At 39.4% G+C, this 16,652-nt stretch overlaps 1 protein-coding gene across 5 annotated transcripts in view; it reads right to left on the bottom strand.

Annotated features, from left to right (window-relative positions):
* LOC131135553 (ephrin type-A receptor 6-like) overlaps positions 1–16,652 on the bottom strand; it is a 203,413-nt gene that overhangs the window by 24,684 nt on the left and 162,077 nt on the right. For all 5 annotated transcript variants that reach the window (XM_058081592.1, XM_058081593.1, XM_058081589.1 and 2 more), the window contains 4 exons: positions 12,350–12,474; positions 10,566–10,728; positions 6,632–6,740; positions 522–592 (listed from right to left, as the gene is read on the bottom strand). In XM_058081592.1, coding sequence (XP_057937575.1) covers positions 522–592; positions 6,632–6,740; positions 10,566–10,728; positions 12,350–12,474 — 468 coding nt within the window. The remainder of the gene's footprint in view (positions 1–521; positions 593–6,631; positions 6,741–10,565; positions 10,729–12,349; positions 12,475–16,652) is intronic.

Below are 16,652 nucleotides of genomic sequence, written 5' to 3'. Positions count from 1 at the left end.
TTATTTTTAAAAAGCACATTACAGCACATTCTGAAAACATACTTGAACTAAAACAAAAAAACAACAGCAGCAAAATAATTTTTTATTTTTTTATTTTTTATTGTAATAAAATTTAATTTAGTATATATATATATATATTTATTATTAATTTAAATAATCATTCTATAATAATAAAAATAATAATGATTTTATTATTTAGAATTATTATTTATAATAATAATGAGAAAATTATTCTTTTTTAATTTAATAAAAAATAAAATGTTATTTAAGTATTTTTCAAAAGTTGTAATATTACTAATAATTAGGTTGGGGAAAAGGTTATACAGTATTATTGGAAATTGGAATACATATTAAGAAAATAAAATTTACATAGATTATTTTTGAAGGATGAAAATTTGTCAAAAATTCCTGCCAAAAGTGGGAGAAGACCTAATTTTCAAGTGGTGTAAAAAAATAAAATAAAAAATTACGGGCATCGTAACATAGGATTTTTCAGTCATTTACAAAGTTTTTTTTTTTACCATGTCCATTCTGATAATTGGTCCTCCTCTTATCCTCGGAGGTCATCTTGGCCTTGATGTACCACTGGCACCTGTAAAACACACACATTGATGGATGAAGTTCAAGGAATCCAATTTAGCTTTTTGCTTACAGCGTCAGATTATAGATAATAAGTACTCAGCTAAAAGAACACTGACCAGCCAGTCATTTGGACATTTGAGAATTTTGAGATATCCGACTTTTATAAATGGTTAAATGTATTTAACCCCCCGCCCCCCAACCACATGATCACCGGCATATCCCTAGAAAGCAGTTGAACGTTGAAAATTTATGGAGCGTCACGGCGGAATAGTGGTTAGCGCGCAGGCCTCACAGCTAGGAGACCAGGGTTCAATTCCACCCTCGGCCATCTCTGTGTGGAGTTGGCATGTTCTTCCCGTGCATGCGTGGGTTTTCTCCGGGTACTCCGGTTTCCTCCCACATTCCAAAAACATGCTAGGTTAATTGGCCACTCCAAATTGTCCATAGGTATGAATGTGAGTGTGAATGGTTGTTTGTCTATATGTGCCCTGTGATTGGCTGGCCACCAGTCCAGGGTGTACCCTGCCTCACGCCGGAAGACAGCTGGGATAGGCTCCAGCACCCCCCGTGACCCTCGTGAGGAAAAGTGGTAGAAAATGAATGAATTAATGAAAATTTATGCCAAATTTTGCCTCGGTTTGTGTATATTTTCCGGGTAGTGTGCAATACTGAGCGTGAGTCCAACTGCATTCTTTATGCATTTTTTTTGCACAAAACATCCTGTTAGCATACCTTGCTTGCTAACAAAACGGCAAACAGAAGTCAGCTGTGTCGCCCGTCTATGATGTTATCAGTGGTTGACTGAAAATAATTGTAGTTTTATATCCATAAATCAATTCTAAATGCATATGAATGACAAACGAAAGGGAGAAATGAACATTTAAGCTGAAGACGTGATGCGGGCACCCTTTTCCGGTTTTGTTATGAGCTATTTCTTGAATTCAATAGTGTTGCTCAATTTTTTTTTCATTTATCAAAATGATGACATTTGTGTCCGCACAATTGGTTTACATGCAGGCCACGCAGCTAGGAGAACCAAGTTTGATTCCCTGCTCGGGCATCTCTGTGTGGAGTTTGCATGTTCTCCCCGTGCATGCATGGGTTTTCTCCGGGTATTCCGGTTTCCTCCCACATTCCAAAAATGCTAGATTAATTGCCGATTCCAAATTGTCCGTAGGTATGAATGTGAGTGTGAATGTTTTTTTGTCTATATGTGCCCTGTGATTGGCTGGCCACCAGTCCAGGGTGTACCCCGCCTCTCGCCCGAAGACAGCTGGGATAGGTTCCAGCATGCCCGCAACCCTCGTGAGGATAAGTGGTAGAAAATGGATGGATGACATTTCTTTGGCTCCATTTTGGCTCACTTATGAACTCAAGAAATAACTCATGGCAAAACAGGAAGGTGGTGATCTTGTTGCCACATTGTGTCTTTGGGGACACTCTCACTCATAAATTATATATATTTTCAATATGTAAAACCATATAAATGTGTTGGATGTAACATTTTTTGGCTTCCTGGAACAGTTGAATTGGATGTGCATCATTTCTTGGAAAAATTGTTAGCTTCTGTTTCGGTTACAGGAACAGATTAATGACGTTAACTAAGGTTTACTACATTTTGTATTGTATATATATTTTGTATAAGCGATGTAGTGATGTTGTAAAGTGACAGCTTTGACCAGTCCCGGAGCGCCCTATGTCGATGCAACGAGTAGACGCGTGTTCATGTAATCGCATGTGGACGTCCTTCTCTGTGAAGATTTAACATAATCTGGGTGGCCAGGGTGTCGGGGGGAGGGTGCTCTGAGCCACAGGTTGCCAGTGTGGGCTTTGACTGAGTGAAGTCTGTGGGGTCCCGGACACTGATGGACAGTGCAGATAACATGGCAGGTGACACAGAGAGGAAGTGGAAGAAGGGGATTTGGAAAGCCACTGTTGACCTCTGTTGATGGGGTCAAGCTGTTCATTAAAGAAATGGCGGCGTGTGGCGTTATCAGTCCTTTGCAGTCCTATCCTCTGATCCCCTTTATCCGCCTGGCCTTCCCTCTCTCTCTCTCTCTCTTTCTCTCCCTTGCTCCTCGATGGCTTTCATGTAAAGGCCGCACACGCAGAACTGACATGAATACTTGTCCTGCTTGCAATATTTCTTTTTTTTTTTTTTTTTCTAGTACGCACTTATATTTGCATAAGCACAAGCACTTGACTCCAAAACAGTAACTTCAATTAAAGCACTTTGCCCAGAGCTCTAATCAAAGTCACACTAAGTCCAACCACTCCTCTTTTGCCTCAACAGTTTTAGCATCACAGCAGAGGGCACTGAAGAACGGAAGAACTAAAAAAAAACCAAAAAAAAAAACAAAAACGTAACGTTAGTTCAAGGACAACGTGTACACAAACCAGCATGCATATTTTAACTTGCTGCAAATTCCCATTTTAGGAAGCTTTTAGAGCATAGAGGTCCACCTCCTCGTCACCTGCCAGGTCCTCTTCCATCCTACCTGGTAGAACCTCACAGTCACGAGAGCCCCGTGAAAGCTCTCATCGCTCCCAGGCTGCTCAAGTGCATTTAAAAAAGGACTACAAGTCCCTCCTACTAGGATGGGATGTTGTGATGGAATGCGTGTGTGTTTAGTGCGGGGCAAAGGGGCAAAGACATCCAGAAATGCTTCAAATGAAATAAAAAAAATAAGTAAACATAAAATCCCTTGTGAGAATCATCCTGGAAGTGAATGGCGAGCTGGAAAAGATCACGACTCCATGCCTGGACTTCCTTTCTTGTACGAATGTGGAAGGCGATAAACAGAAGTGATGAGGCTCTACAGCTCTAGCAGTTATTGCTATTCATAGCAATGCCAACCACTCTGATTTGTTTTTTTCACACTTTGTTTAGCGTGCAGGCCTCACAGCTAGGAGACCAGGGTTCAATTCCACCCTTGGCCATCTCTGTGTGGAGTTTGCATGTTCTCCCCGTGCATGCGTGGGTTTTCTCCGGGTACTCCGGTTTCCTCCCACATTCCAAAAACATGCTAGGTTAATTGGCGACTCCAAATTGTCCATAGGTATGAATGTGAGTGTGAATGGTTGTTTGTCTATATGTGCCCTGTGATTGGCTGGCCACCAATCCAGGGTGTAACCTGCCTCTCACCCAAAGACAGCTGGGATAGGCTCCAGCATGCCCGCAACCCTTGTGAGGATGAGTGGTAGAAAATGGATGGATGACATTTCTTTGGCTCCATTTTGTTGAGGTGAGAATCACTATTGAACTCAAGAAATAACTCATGGCAAAACAGGAAGGTGGTGATCTTGTTGCCACATTGTGTCTTTGGAGACACTCTCACTCATAAATTATATGTATATTCAATATGTAAAACCATGAGGAGATGAGAAAATGAATGAATGAATGTTTGGCGGTCCTTGAACTCACCATAATTGCTGATACTCATGCTGGCCCTGAGTCTCTGATTGATCGGTTTTTCCATCATCATTATCATTGATTAATGTTGCGTTTCGGTACATTTGATCATTTATCCAAGTGTGTGAGGCATATTTAGGACTTAAACCTGAATTGCATTTAGCTTGTTAGCTTCCATTGCTGGTATACGACGGCAATCGAAGAGCAAAGGGGAAGGTTTTGTAGCTCAATCAAATCTAATCGTTCTAACAGTCCCTTTTTCTTGCAAATGGTGATCTCGAAATCAGAGGACGAGTATCAATGTCAAGTTAGCAGGAGGATTTGAACGGGGAGGAGTGAACCATGCATCAAAAATAGATTTTTTATAGGCATAATTACTCTTTGTACCCCAGGAGTACCATAACACACCGGCTTGGATTTGCTCGTTTCAACTTTGTGAGCAAGAGCGAGAAGTACGGTGGCCTTAACGGTTCAAACAAGCGAGTGTTTCTTTCTCCGAGAGTTAAGAGATAAATGGTAGTACATCCTGGTTTTATTTTTGCATCGAAACCCCGACGCCAAGCAGTTCAATATAGTTGCCAGATACTTGTCTACTTTTAGAAACACTAAGACAGTGAAGTGGTGATTCAATCTAAGTAGTACACACTTTGACAGTAAAGGTGAGCTAGATGTCAATCAGTGTAGAACTTTCTACTTTTACTTCAAGGGGTGCATACTGAAACTGTATTGTTATACAAGTAACATCTTTGTCATCTCCACGGAGGCACACGGAGTCTGACGCTCTATTTAAACCAGGGGTCTCAAACACGCGGCCCACACTAGTTTGAGGCCCCCGCCTTGATATGAAAGTTTAATGTTAGTGCGGCCCGCGCAAGTTTGATATGGATGCTGTATGGTATCATGTACCCAGAAAAAATTGTTACGTTTGATTAATGTTCATGTTAAAGGTTAAATAACTGTTAATAGTTATCCTCCCTATCCATGTGGAAGTGGTAAAATTTTGCCTGTTTAAGTTTAAAGGAAACAACATGAAGGCTACCGTTTAGGTCGCTAGCTCTCTAGTTTGCGAGTTAGCATGTGTCTCAAGACCCTGCAGTTGCGCAATATGTTGTAAATAAAAAGAGTATAAATGTGACTATAGTCGTGTTTTGTCATGTCTACAGGGCTCTAATAATGCTTTGTTAATTTTAATCTGAAAAAAAAAATTGTCTACACACCAACTATATGTGGTTTCTTAAGTTTTTATTATTTGCCGTTTTATTATTATTATTTTGCCAGTCATATGAGACTTTGATTATTTCATTAAAATGTTAAACTGAAAGTTCTATAGCTGGAAAACCTGAGAGGTCAACAACTGCAGGCGCCGCAAAAGCTGCTTAATTACCTTAGAAGTGAAGGTTATCTAAAAAAAAATGCTGTTTTATCAGATGATGTGTTTTTATACAGCAGTAAAACATGAGCGAGGTCAAATATGGGGGCGAATGGCGTAGAGCGGTCCAGACTCGCCAGTGAAATGATCTGTTACCATTAGGAGCTACTGTCCTACAAGCCTTTGACTCATATGTCTGGAGCTGTGATGTAATGTTGGAAGCATTAGGTTAATTTGGGTTAGTCTTGACCTTCTATAACAGGGGTATTCAACTTAAATTCAAATTGGTCCGGATAATTTCCTCAAGCTTATGTCTGGTCCAGTGGCCACGGTGAGGTAGGGTATGAGCAGCAACCCGACTGATGATAGAAGAAGATAAAAAGGAGTGATAAATCCCGAGAACAGCAAGATGAGTGAAGTTACAGGTGCTACCTGCTGTCCTCTATCTCAGTATTTTTCAACCTTTTTTGAGCCAAGGCACAATGTTTTCATTGAAAAAATGCCGTGGCACACCACAAGCTGAAAATGTGAAAAAGTGTTATATTTTTATTATTAACAATGTAAGTGTTATATTGTTAATATAAGTGTTTTTTTAACATTGAAGAATGACGTTATATTATAACGTCTTGAATAGAAATCAAATAAATGGTAATGGTTTGGGTTTTATTTCATTTAAACATGCATCAGATTACAATTGAATGCATCCCATAATCAGTTCCCAGTTCCACATGTCCAAAAGGAGTAGGAAGAAGCAAAGCTTATTAAATCCTACCCCTCCATCTGGTACTTTTACAATCAGTAACTGTTACATTTGTTCACTTCCTGCTTTCCATAATACAGTTGAAGTTTTTTTTTGTTTTTTTTAAAATAATGTACCTCGTACCGAAGTACCTGTATACCTTTATACCGTCTTTTCCGCTGTTCACTCCCGAGTGTAAACAATTGAGCAAGAGGGCAAGCTAGATACGTAACAAGATGCAACATCCATAGCTGCATAATTGCTTAAGAACAAACAATAAGGAAGTAATAAATAAAGCAAGATTAAACACTAACAAAAATAGTTTGATGATGTGGAAAACTTTGGAATAAAAGTATTAATTTTTCAGTATTTCCCAGTCGATATGAGAGCTTCACATGATGACATTTATACCAACATTTGCTCCATGTTTACCATTCAATGAAACACAACTTGAGTATCTTCCTTAGTACATTTATATTAAAAAAAAAAGTACAGAAATTCAAAATCAGAGGCAGTAAAGCCATCTTACCTTCCAGTAATGAGGAGGAAGAGGGTGAGGATGACGAGGAGGGTAAAACCACCCACTGCTGCTGTGACGATGACCAAAACCTGACCTTGGTCCGAGGCCAGGTCTGAGGCTGGAGGTGATCCATTTGAGGGGAAAATAGGCATGGTGGGCCATAACGAGGTATATGAAAGAAACAGAGACAGACAGAATAAACAGGATGAATGTAGTGTAAAAAATAATGATACAGGTGAATAGAGATAAAGGGAATTTCGTCAGGATGACAGGGAAGGAAAAGAGAAAAAAAACGGACTGTCAGTGAAAAATGAATCATAGATCTTCTATATCGGTGCACCATAAATAGACCGTGTACTCTCTCCAACGGGAAATATTATAAAGATGTTGGGTCAGTTCTTTGTGATGCAAAACCTCTCCATTAGCTTCCTTACGGCTTCTGTTTAATTAATATTATTCATTCATTAAATTGATTTAGTTCATGATGATTTTCGTTAAATTGGTCCCATTTGATATTCATGATTTTCCTCGTTTTCTGTGTGTCTTGTCACACAGCTAATGTAGCCCGGATAATTGAAAGATGATTGGTATTGCTCAAGTTATTTTGATCATATTTCATGCTTAATTAATATGAATTGCAGATCAGGGTGCATGGTCATAATGCTCATGGGGAGGTCCTTTGATTTTGTACAGTATGTGGGTGTATTTGGTGTATTTGCTGTGTTAAGATTGTGTATGACTTTATTGAGAAACAACTATGTATGGTTATTTCTTATACAGTGGAACCTCTGGTTTTGTTATTAGTCTGTTCCAAAACAACCCGTCAAAAACAACCAAATCTCTGCAGGTGGCATTGGGCATTTCCCATACCTGCTCTCAGGGTATTGAATCAATCACACCTGGACTGCGTAGGGCAGGGGTCTCAAACAAGCGGGCCGCGGGCCAAATCTGGCCCGCAGGACACTAGTTTGAGGCCCCTGCCTTGATTAATGTTTAATGTAATGTTAGTTTAATGTTAGTGTGGCCCACATTATTAGAGCCCTGTAGACATGACAAAACACGACTACAGTCACATTTATACTTTTTTTATTTACAACATATTTCGCAACTGCAGGGTCTTGAGACACATGCTAACTCGCAAACTAGAGAGCTAGCAACCTAAACGGTAGCCTTCAAGTTATTTCCTTTAAACTTAAATAGCCAAAAACTTACCACTTCCACACAGATAGGGAGGATAACTATTAACAGTTATTTAACCTTTAACATGAACATTAATCAAACGTAATCATTTTTTCTGGGTACATGATGCCATACAGCATCAATATCAAACTTGCGCGGGCCGCACTAACATGAAACTTTCATATCAAGGCGGGGGCCTCAAACTAGTGTCCTGAGGGCCACATTTGGCCCGCGGGCCGCGTGTTTGAGACCACTGGCTTAAGTAGTCTTTGCAAAACGTCTTCTATGACAACCAAATAGTCCAGTTGTGATCGATTCCCGGAGAATAAAAGGAGCCGGATGAATGAGAACATTCACATTTAGGCATCTTCCGATACGTGAATTACACTGGATTGAATCGGCTACATAGGGGGTTATTTTGCAGCCATAACAATAATTGAGTCAAATAATTTTAGTCAAAAAACTAATCCGGAGCATCCGAAAACCGAGAGTTGATTCAAACCCGCAATCTTTTCATTGCTAGACGGCCACTCCACCCCCATTACAGCACATTACTGACACTCAGAGGGACTTTAAGTGCTCACACAGACGAATGTCACAGTTCCACATATTCCTCACACCAGTGAGGATGTGGTGGAGCGATGCGGCTATAATGAGGTGTGTGTGAGAAGACAATGACATTCAGTCGAGGACAGAATGAAGGATGCAGTGTGAAGGATGAGGAAACAGGATGACAGGAGAGAGATAAAGACAAATAAGAGTGAAAGACAGCGGTACAAGTGACAAAGACTGATGGAAAAACAAAAGGCGGACTGACTGACAGACAGACTGTCAGAGACACAGAGGGACCGACATGGGGCCAAATCTGCTTTCACTTTCAGATAAAAGGCCAGGCAGTACAAAGGCTTGGCCAAAGCGCTGTATGATCCACAGATAAAGCTCAGCTCTGCAGCTTTGGATGGGAGAGAGCCGCTGTGAAGCCAAAGCACCCCTCAACAATACCTGACCCCACATAAAAGGGCAGCTGGACCTTTTGTATTTTATGATTAGAATTGCAATAAAGGTGCCGCTGCCACATGTGCGCCGAAACAAAAAGACACACAAGTATTGATTTCATAGACGCTAAACATCAAGACTGTATTGTCAGACACCTTGACAATTGTATTTGTTGATTGACATTGTGGCAGATTATTCTGGCATTGACAAGCCCTTCACCAGTTAACTTGCATCTAAAATGTTAATCTTAATCTTAATTTGTTTTTCGGTAAAATACTTGTTTTGACTTTTGTTAATGAGTTTTCTGAAATGTAAAATGTTTGCAGGTTTTGTTGATGTAGTTTCTGAAATGTTAATTCGTTCTGAGTTCTGTTAATCTGGTTTCTGAAAAGAAAACATTTTTCGCCTTTTTGTTGATGTGTTTTCTGAAATGTTAATTGGTTTTGACAATTTCTTTTCTGATATTTTAAAATGTTTCCCAGCTTTGCAACAATGAAAAAGTAAATGTTGCTAACTGAGACTCTGATACTGAAATATGTGTAACTCTCTAAATACACTCAACCCAATCACAAAACAAGGTATATCTCAGCTAGGCCCAAGAAGCGGTAAAGGGCTTATTGGCTGAGACTCACAAAGGAGCTGGAGCAGCGTTGGCTGATAAGACAACAAGCTGCAAAATGAGCACAAATCAATCACACCGAAAAGACAAAAACAAACTCAACGGTGTCATAGAGAAACAAACCCATCTTGTGTGTGGACTGAAGGAATAAAATGTTGCCAACAATCTGCTAAAACCTTCAAAATGTATGTGTTTCTGTACAGTTTAATGCAGGGGTCTCAAACACGCGGCCTGAGGGGAAACTAGTTTGAGGCCCCCACCTTGATATGAAAATTTAATGTTAGTGCGGCCCGCGCAAGTTTGATATGGATGCTGTATGGTATCATGTACCCAGAAAAAATTATTACGTTTGATTAATGTTCATGTTAAAGGTTAAATAACTGTTAATAGTTATCCTCCCTATCCGTGTGGAAGTGGTAAGTTTTTGGCTATTTAAGTTCAAAGGAAATAACTTGAAGGCTACCGTTTAGGTCGCTAGCTCTCTAGTTTGCGAGTTAGCATGTGTCTCAAGATCCTGCAGTTGCGCAATATGTTATGTTAAATAAAAAGAGTATAAATGTGACTATAGTCATGTTTTGTTATGTCTACAGGGCTCTAATAATGCTTTGTTCATTTTAATCTGAAAAAAATAATTTGTCTACCCACCAACTATATGTGGTTTCTTAAGTTTTTATTATTTGCCGTTTTATTATTATTATTATTATATTTATTTATTACTAATTGATTGATTTTCTTTATTCTTGATTTGTTTATTTATTTTTTATTATCTTATTTTGTGCAGAAAAATAAAAATGTATATATTTCAGAACAGTGGAATGTTTTATCAGAGCTTTTATTGTAGAAAATCGGAAGCAAAGCACTGAAAAAGTTTGTATATTTTTCTGTTTTTAATAAATGCGTTTTGTTTTTTGTTTTGGAAAACCTGATGTGGCCAAGTCTCACCCAGACCCTAGCTCCAGTGGCCCCCAGGTAAATTGAGTTTGAGACCCCTGGTTTAATGTGTCTCGGTTGGTCAGTTGTACATGGCTCGTTATCTCTCAACACTGTTGTGGCAGTTTTTTTTTTTCGAAATATTGACGGATTTAGGATGTTTAATACAGAAAACAGTGTTGCATCATCTTAACCAGAATAAACAGTATAATCACTTACAATCTCCTGTGGTTCTGTATTCATATCTGGTGGCGTAGGAGCTGTATCCAGCTGGCGTGCGGGTGCGAACGCTGAAGACGTACCAGGTGGCCGGTTTTAAACCCGTGATGATCACACTGGGATCCTTGGTGCTGGTTGAAGAGTAACTCAACTGCTCGTGTTCCTAGATTGGAGAGACGTTGATTAAGGTTTTAGACCAAATATTCTCTACCCATTAATGTTTAGGGTTGAAAGCGATAATAACAAAGCAACAATTTTTCAAAAGCTGTTTTTTATTGATGTTTAGTACCATATTTTCCAGACTATAAGTCACACTTTTTATTTCATAGGTTGGCTGTTCCTGCGACTTATACTCCAGAGCAACTTATAAATGAAAAAACTGTTTATGTTACATAAACACTGGACACCTTTTCTGTTCATGTTTATTTTTTGTGTAGCTGAATAACCATTGTATTAGCATATCTTACACCTATTCAGCCTGTTCTCTATTCTTTTATTGTTACAACTTGCCTTCCAAGAGGACGTAATGTCTGTTTTGATCAAGCAGTTTGTAAAAAAATTACCAGCAAAAAATGCGACTTATACTTTCAAGTTGATGTTTTCAAAATACAAAGAAGAAGAGTCTCAAAGTTCTTATGCTACAAAGGGTGTAAGATTAAATAAGCTTTGCTTCTTCCTATTCCTTTCGGACATGTGGCACCGTGAATTGTATTATGTGATGTATTCCACTGTAACTTGTATGCATGTTCAAATGAAATGAAACCATTACCATTAGGTAAGTTTCAGCAACAAATCAGTTCTCAACCAGAAAAGGCAGAAAAACAGCTTTTTGTGAAAGGATATATTTCAAGCATATGTAACTTTCACTTTGACACAAATTTAGGCATATATATTTAGCCAAAACGCCCTAACATAAACAACACACACAATTTTCTACAAATATAACACTCTGGTTATTAGGGTAACCATCATGTCATTATATGGTTACATCACCTTATACTTCAGTATGTGTTAAAGAAAAAAAAATACATTAAAAAAATAATATCAGGAAGGCAAGGTGTGAACAAATGAAACAGATACTAACTGTAAAAGTACCAGATGGAGGGGTAGGATTTAATAAGCTTTGCTTCTTCCTACTCCTTTTGGACATGTGGAACTGTGAACTGATTATGTGATGCATTCAATTGTAATCATGTTCAAATGAAATAAAACCATTACCATTACTATGAATTTACAATTTTCACATTTGGAACTGAACCACCTTTTGTTGCCTCTCACACAAAAAAACCTAAAAAAAAACTTGTACATTTGTCTTTGGTAGTAGACAAATGGACCAAATGTACTGTATCTTATATAATAACCAGCCTTTAAAATACCTGATCTTGGATACGGTAATGGTAATGGTAATGGTAATGGTTTTATTTCATTTGAACATGCATCAGATTACAATTGAGTGCATCCCATAATCAGTTCCCAGTTCCACATGTCCAAAAGGAGTAGGAAGAAGCAAAGCTTATTAAATCCTACCCCTCCATCTGGTACTTTTACAATCAGTAACTGTTACATTTGTTCACTTCCTGCTTTCCATTATACAGTTTTTTTTGTTTTTTTTTAATAATGCACCTCGTACCGAAGTACAAGGTGATATGACCATACAATGACATAATGGGTACCATAGTAACTGTTAATATAGTGATATATATAGCACAGTACACTATTGTACATTATACGGGGCATTTCATTTGTGCATGTGTTTTTACTGGACATGGACCATGGAACAGTACCTTCTCATAGTATTTGATCTCATAGTCGATGATGGGCAGTGTTGTTTCTTTTGGCTGCTGCCAGGAAAGAGCAATGCTGTTGGGAGACGCCCAGTCTTTCTTCAGAGGTCCCACCAGCGATGGACCTGTTTAAAAATCAGAACAATGCATTTGAAAAATGAAGGCACATTCATTTGGTGACAATAAAAAACTGCATACATAGACACAGGTTACTGCAGGAAATTGGAGTCTTGGTACCCGCCTAATTTGGTCTCATGTAGTTCTTTCTACGTGGGTTGCATCAGCTCAGTCATTGTCACTTGCTGTCACTTACATCTCTCCCAAGAGAGTAAAAACTATTTCCCTTTAGTGTTAGTGTAACAGCGTGAATATATGCGGTATTTAACCAGGGGGTGATGTTGTGGAAATCATCTAAATAACTGTGTGTGTGACAGTGGCTCACAATGTAAAAAATAATAATAGTAAAGATAGAGTCCAGGTTTATACTACCATGCTTTTTATATATAGGCTTACTTTGACTTAATAGGAAGCCAATGTATGGATATTTTGATGTGGTGTAAGAATTACAAGCTGCTGTTGACAATATAACAAGCTCTGTTGACCAAAGAATTTCAAAATTCAAAATATTTAAATTGAAGTACACTCAAAAACTGCTTTTTTTTTTACATTGTTCATTCATATCATTCATTCATTTTCACGAGGGTCGCAGGGGGTGCTAGAGCCTATCCCAACTGTCTTCGGGCGAGAGGCGGGGTACACCCTATATGTGCCCAGCCAATCACAGGGCACATATAGACAGACAACCATTCACACTCACATTCATACCTATGGGCAATTTGGAGTGGCCAATTACCCTAGCATGTTTTTGGAATGTGGGAGGAAACCGCAGTACCCGGAGAAAACCCACGCATGCACAGGGAGAACATGCAAACTCCACACAGACATGGCCGAGGGTGGAATTGAACCGCTAACCACTCGACCGCCGTGCCGGCCCCCATTCATATCATATATCATATAAAAAAACATGTAAAAAGATAACAATGTGAAGTCCAGATGGTAAATAAAGCCTTTAACTCTCAGAACATTCATGTCAGTGATAACAAAAGAGTGATAAGTGGACACCATTGGATTTTCTTGTAATACGACGACTGTTATTGGTTTTCCAAAGCTGCTGTACTTAGTCAATATTATCTATGTAGCAGAAAGTGTGTGCATATTTTGTAGACAGAACACCAAAGATGACTTCCACTACAAATAATTCTAAAGGACTAGGCCTGTCAAAAATAAATAATGTATTTAATTAATTACGTTAAATATTTTTAGCGTAATGCGTGCACGCGCACGAGAGCAAGTACGCCTTGGGTCCACAGTGGAGCATCCTCACAGTCTGACGCTGTTTTATAACTTCATTCTAACCTGAACAGTACGATTCTATGTATCTCCATCCCATGTCTCTACTTCCTTCTTCCTTTCTTTCACATTCTCAGTACAGGAACGAGAGATGCATTCAGGGACACTCCAAACATCACAATAACGGCTTAATAATGTGTGTATGGGAGGGTAAATAAGCAGGAAGATAAAGAAAAACATGAATTGGATATTCTAATCACTCACTCTCGAACTCTTAAGCTGTTTTTTGAGATTCAAGTGTCGCTACACTGAAGCGCACGGCTTCGATAAGCGGCTGACCGCAATGACTTCACCGAGCTCTGGATGGCAGGGGGGCATCCTAGAGCAGGGGTGTCAAACTCATGCCATGGAGGGCAGAGAAACTACTGCACATGCTTTTAGCTTGATAGTTCATTTGGAGGTCTTAATACATACAGTACAAATAATTTTCCAAAGAAAAACATTTTCATGCATTTCACAAACGACTTTTTCCATTTCACAAATATTTTTATCCATTTCACAAACAATGAAAATGAATCAGATGATTTTCAAAGAAGGATCTACATTTTTGCATAGAAGCCTACTATCAACAATTGTCAGTCCTCTGCATCAATCTCCTGGTATGGCTGGAGACAATGCCCCATCCAAAAAATCTCATGCTGTTAACTACTCCCTTCAGAGAGCAGCGCAAACTGGGTCTAACAAGGACAGAAAAACGATTCTGCACAACTGTGCAAAAAGACAAATATCTGAGAGTGTGTAGTTTAAGACAAAAACGCCTCACGGGTCGTTACCTGGCAGCTGTACTAAATAGTAGCCGTCAAACACCAGTGTCAGTATCAACAGTGAAGCACGACTTCAGGACTTCAGACTTTCTATCTCAGACTGGCCAAAAACATTTCCAAGTGATCCCAAACTTTTAAGCGGTAGTGTATATATCATCATTTATCTTTTCTATTCATCAAATTCAGTAAAAAATGCCATATTTCAGACATAGTTAATGGTGATTAATCTTGATTAATGAGTTAATTAATCTGTGATTAATCTGATTACAATTTTTTATAATTTGACAGCCTGATACAGGACACAACTACAGAAGGCCATAACCGTGATATTCCTATCAGGTTTTTGTGCAATCTCCAAGATGAAACCATCAATCACAAAAAGACCAACGTGACAAAAATAAGATGCAAAATACGGTGCATTAAGTATGGCTTGAAAGAAAGTGGCTGACTGTGTAGGGGCACTGACATGATTTATAAATGGTTGATTAACACCTGTCCACTTTGCCAGCAATCAGTACGGCACATCCATGCACACACTCAATAACCGCACATCATAATAAGCTCCGGTTCGTCCAATCTACTGGGAAAACCCTCCACACAGCATTCCTTTAGATTCCAGCTGGATCATTTAGCCGTAATTGAAAACAAGCGCAGGAAGCGACATCTTCTTTTCTTGCAGTAAATTGTATTTGCTTTGCTCAATGAATTTTTGCTGGATAAATAATTGTGCTCAGCTCCCAAGAGAGGTCAGCAGCTGTAGCTGCCCCGAGATTCATTATTATATATTACACCGTCATGTTACAGAGCTGACTCATTATATGCACATAAAAGGTAGTCCGACCTTTCTCAAGGGTATTCCGAGTGAAAGATGACAGGAGACACAGTGAGATTATTTTATTTTTAGATGGGCACTAAAATTCCTTCCAGGATTCCGTAGAATTGCTGGTTATAATGACACGGAAGCTCATAGTTCAAGGTAAAATGAGGCATCGTTGCTGGATGTTTGAGGTTCAGATTAAGAGCTTGAGGCCTGGGGCTTTTGAAAACAGGGTGAGACCAGACGAGAGCTGCAGGGTCTTGAGCTTGTTAACCAGGTACCCAGAGACTCACTGCTCAAAATGACCACCTTTGTTCCTTTCATCCACTTTGTACAGTCTTTTTCTCCATCACCAGACTTGATTCTGTTCTTATCAGACCGCTTTATTTCCTAATGCCTTCATGCATGCCTTCAAATGCACATCTTAATGGCTTGTTCAAGGGCTCTCTGAAGCTGCCAGTCAAAAAAAAAAGTACATACAAGAATGACACTCAGGCAAGAGGAGAAGTGCGCCTGACTATGCTGCACTGTATTTATGTTTGCCCCGGCCGTATATTAGCAGGCCACTTCATGGTTCACAGACGGTAACGGAATTGCAGCATTTTTAAAATGAGTTTGTTTGTCTGTCCTTCAGACTACTCTTTGGTTGGTGGAGAATTGCAGATGTAACAAACAGGAAGAGGTAACACAGAGCAAAACACATTAAATATAGACACAAACATACACAGCATTTCTCATACAGGAATTGGAAAGGATTGATCTGAGACTCACAGCTAGGAGACCCGAGTTCAATTCCACGCTCTGCCATTTCTGTGTGGAGTTTTGCATGGGTTTTCTCCGGGTACTCCGGTTTCCTCCCCCATTCCAAAAACATGCTAGGTTAATTGGCCACTCCAAATTGTCCATAGGTATGAATGTGAGTGTGAATGGTTGTTTGTCTATATGTGCCCTGTGATTGGCTGGCCACCAGTCCAGGGTGTACCCCGCCTCTCGCCCAAAGACAGCTGGGATAGGCTCCAGCACCCCCGCGACCCTCGTGAGGAAAAGCGGTAGAAAATGAATGAATGAATGAATCATCTGAGACTCACAGCTAGGAGACCCGAGTTCAATTCCACCCTCGGCCATTTCTGTGTGGAGTTTTGCATGGGTTTTCTCCAGGTACTCCGGTTTCCTCCCACATTCCAAAAACATGCTAGGTTAATTAGCGACTCCAAATTGTCCATAGGTATGAATGTGAGTGTGAATGGTTGTTTGTCTATATGTGCTCTGTGATTGGCTGGCCACCAGTGCAGGGTGTACCCCGGATCTCTCC

The sequence above is a fragment of the Doryrhamphus excisus genome, chromosome 9 (assembly GCF_030265055.1).
Source record: "Doryrhamphus excisus isolate RoL2022-K1 chromosome 9, RoL_Dexc_1.0, whole genome shotgun sequence".
Classification (NCBI taxonomy): Eukaryota; Metazoa; Chordata; class Actinopteri; order Syngnathiformes; family Syngnathidae; genus Doryrhamphus; species Doryrhamphus excisus.
This window is presented reverse-complemented; position numbering and strand designations above follow the sequence as displayed.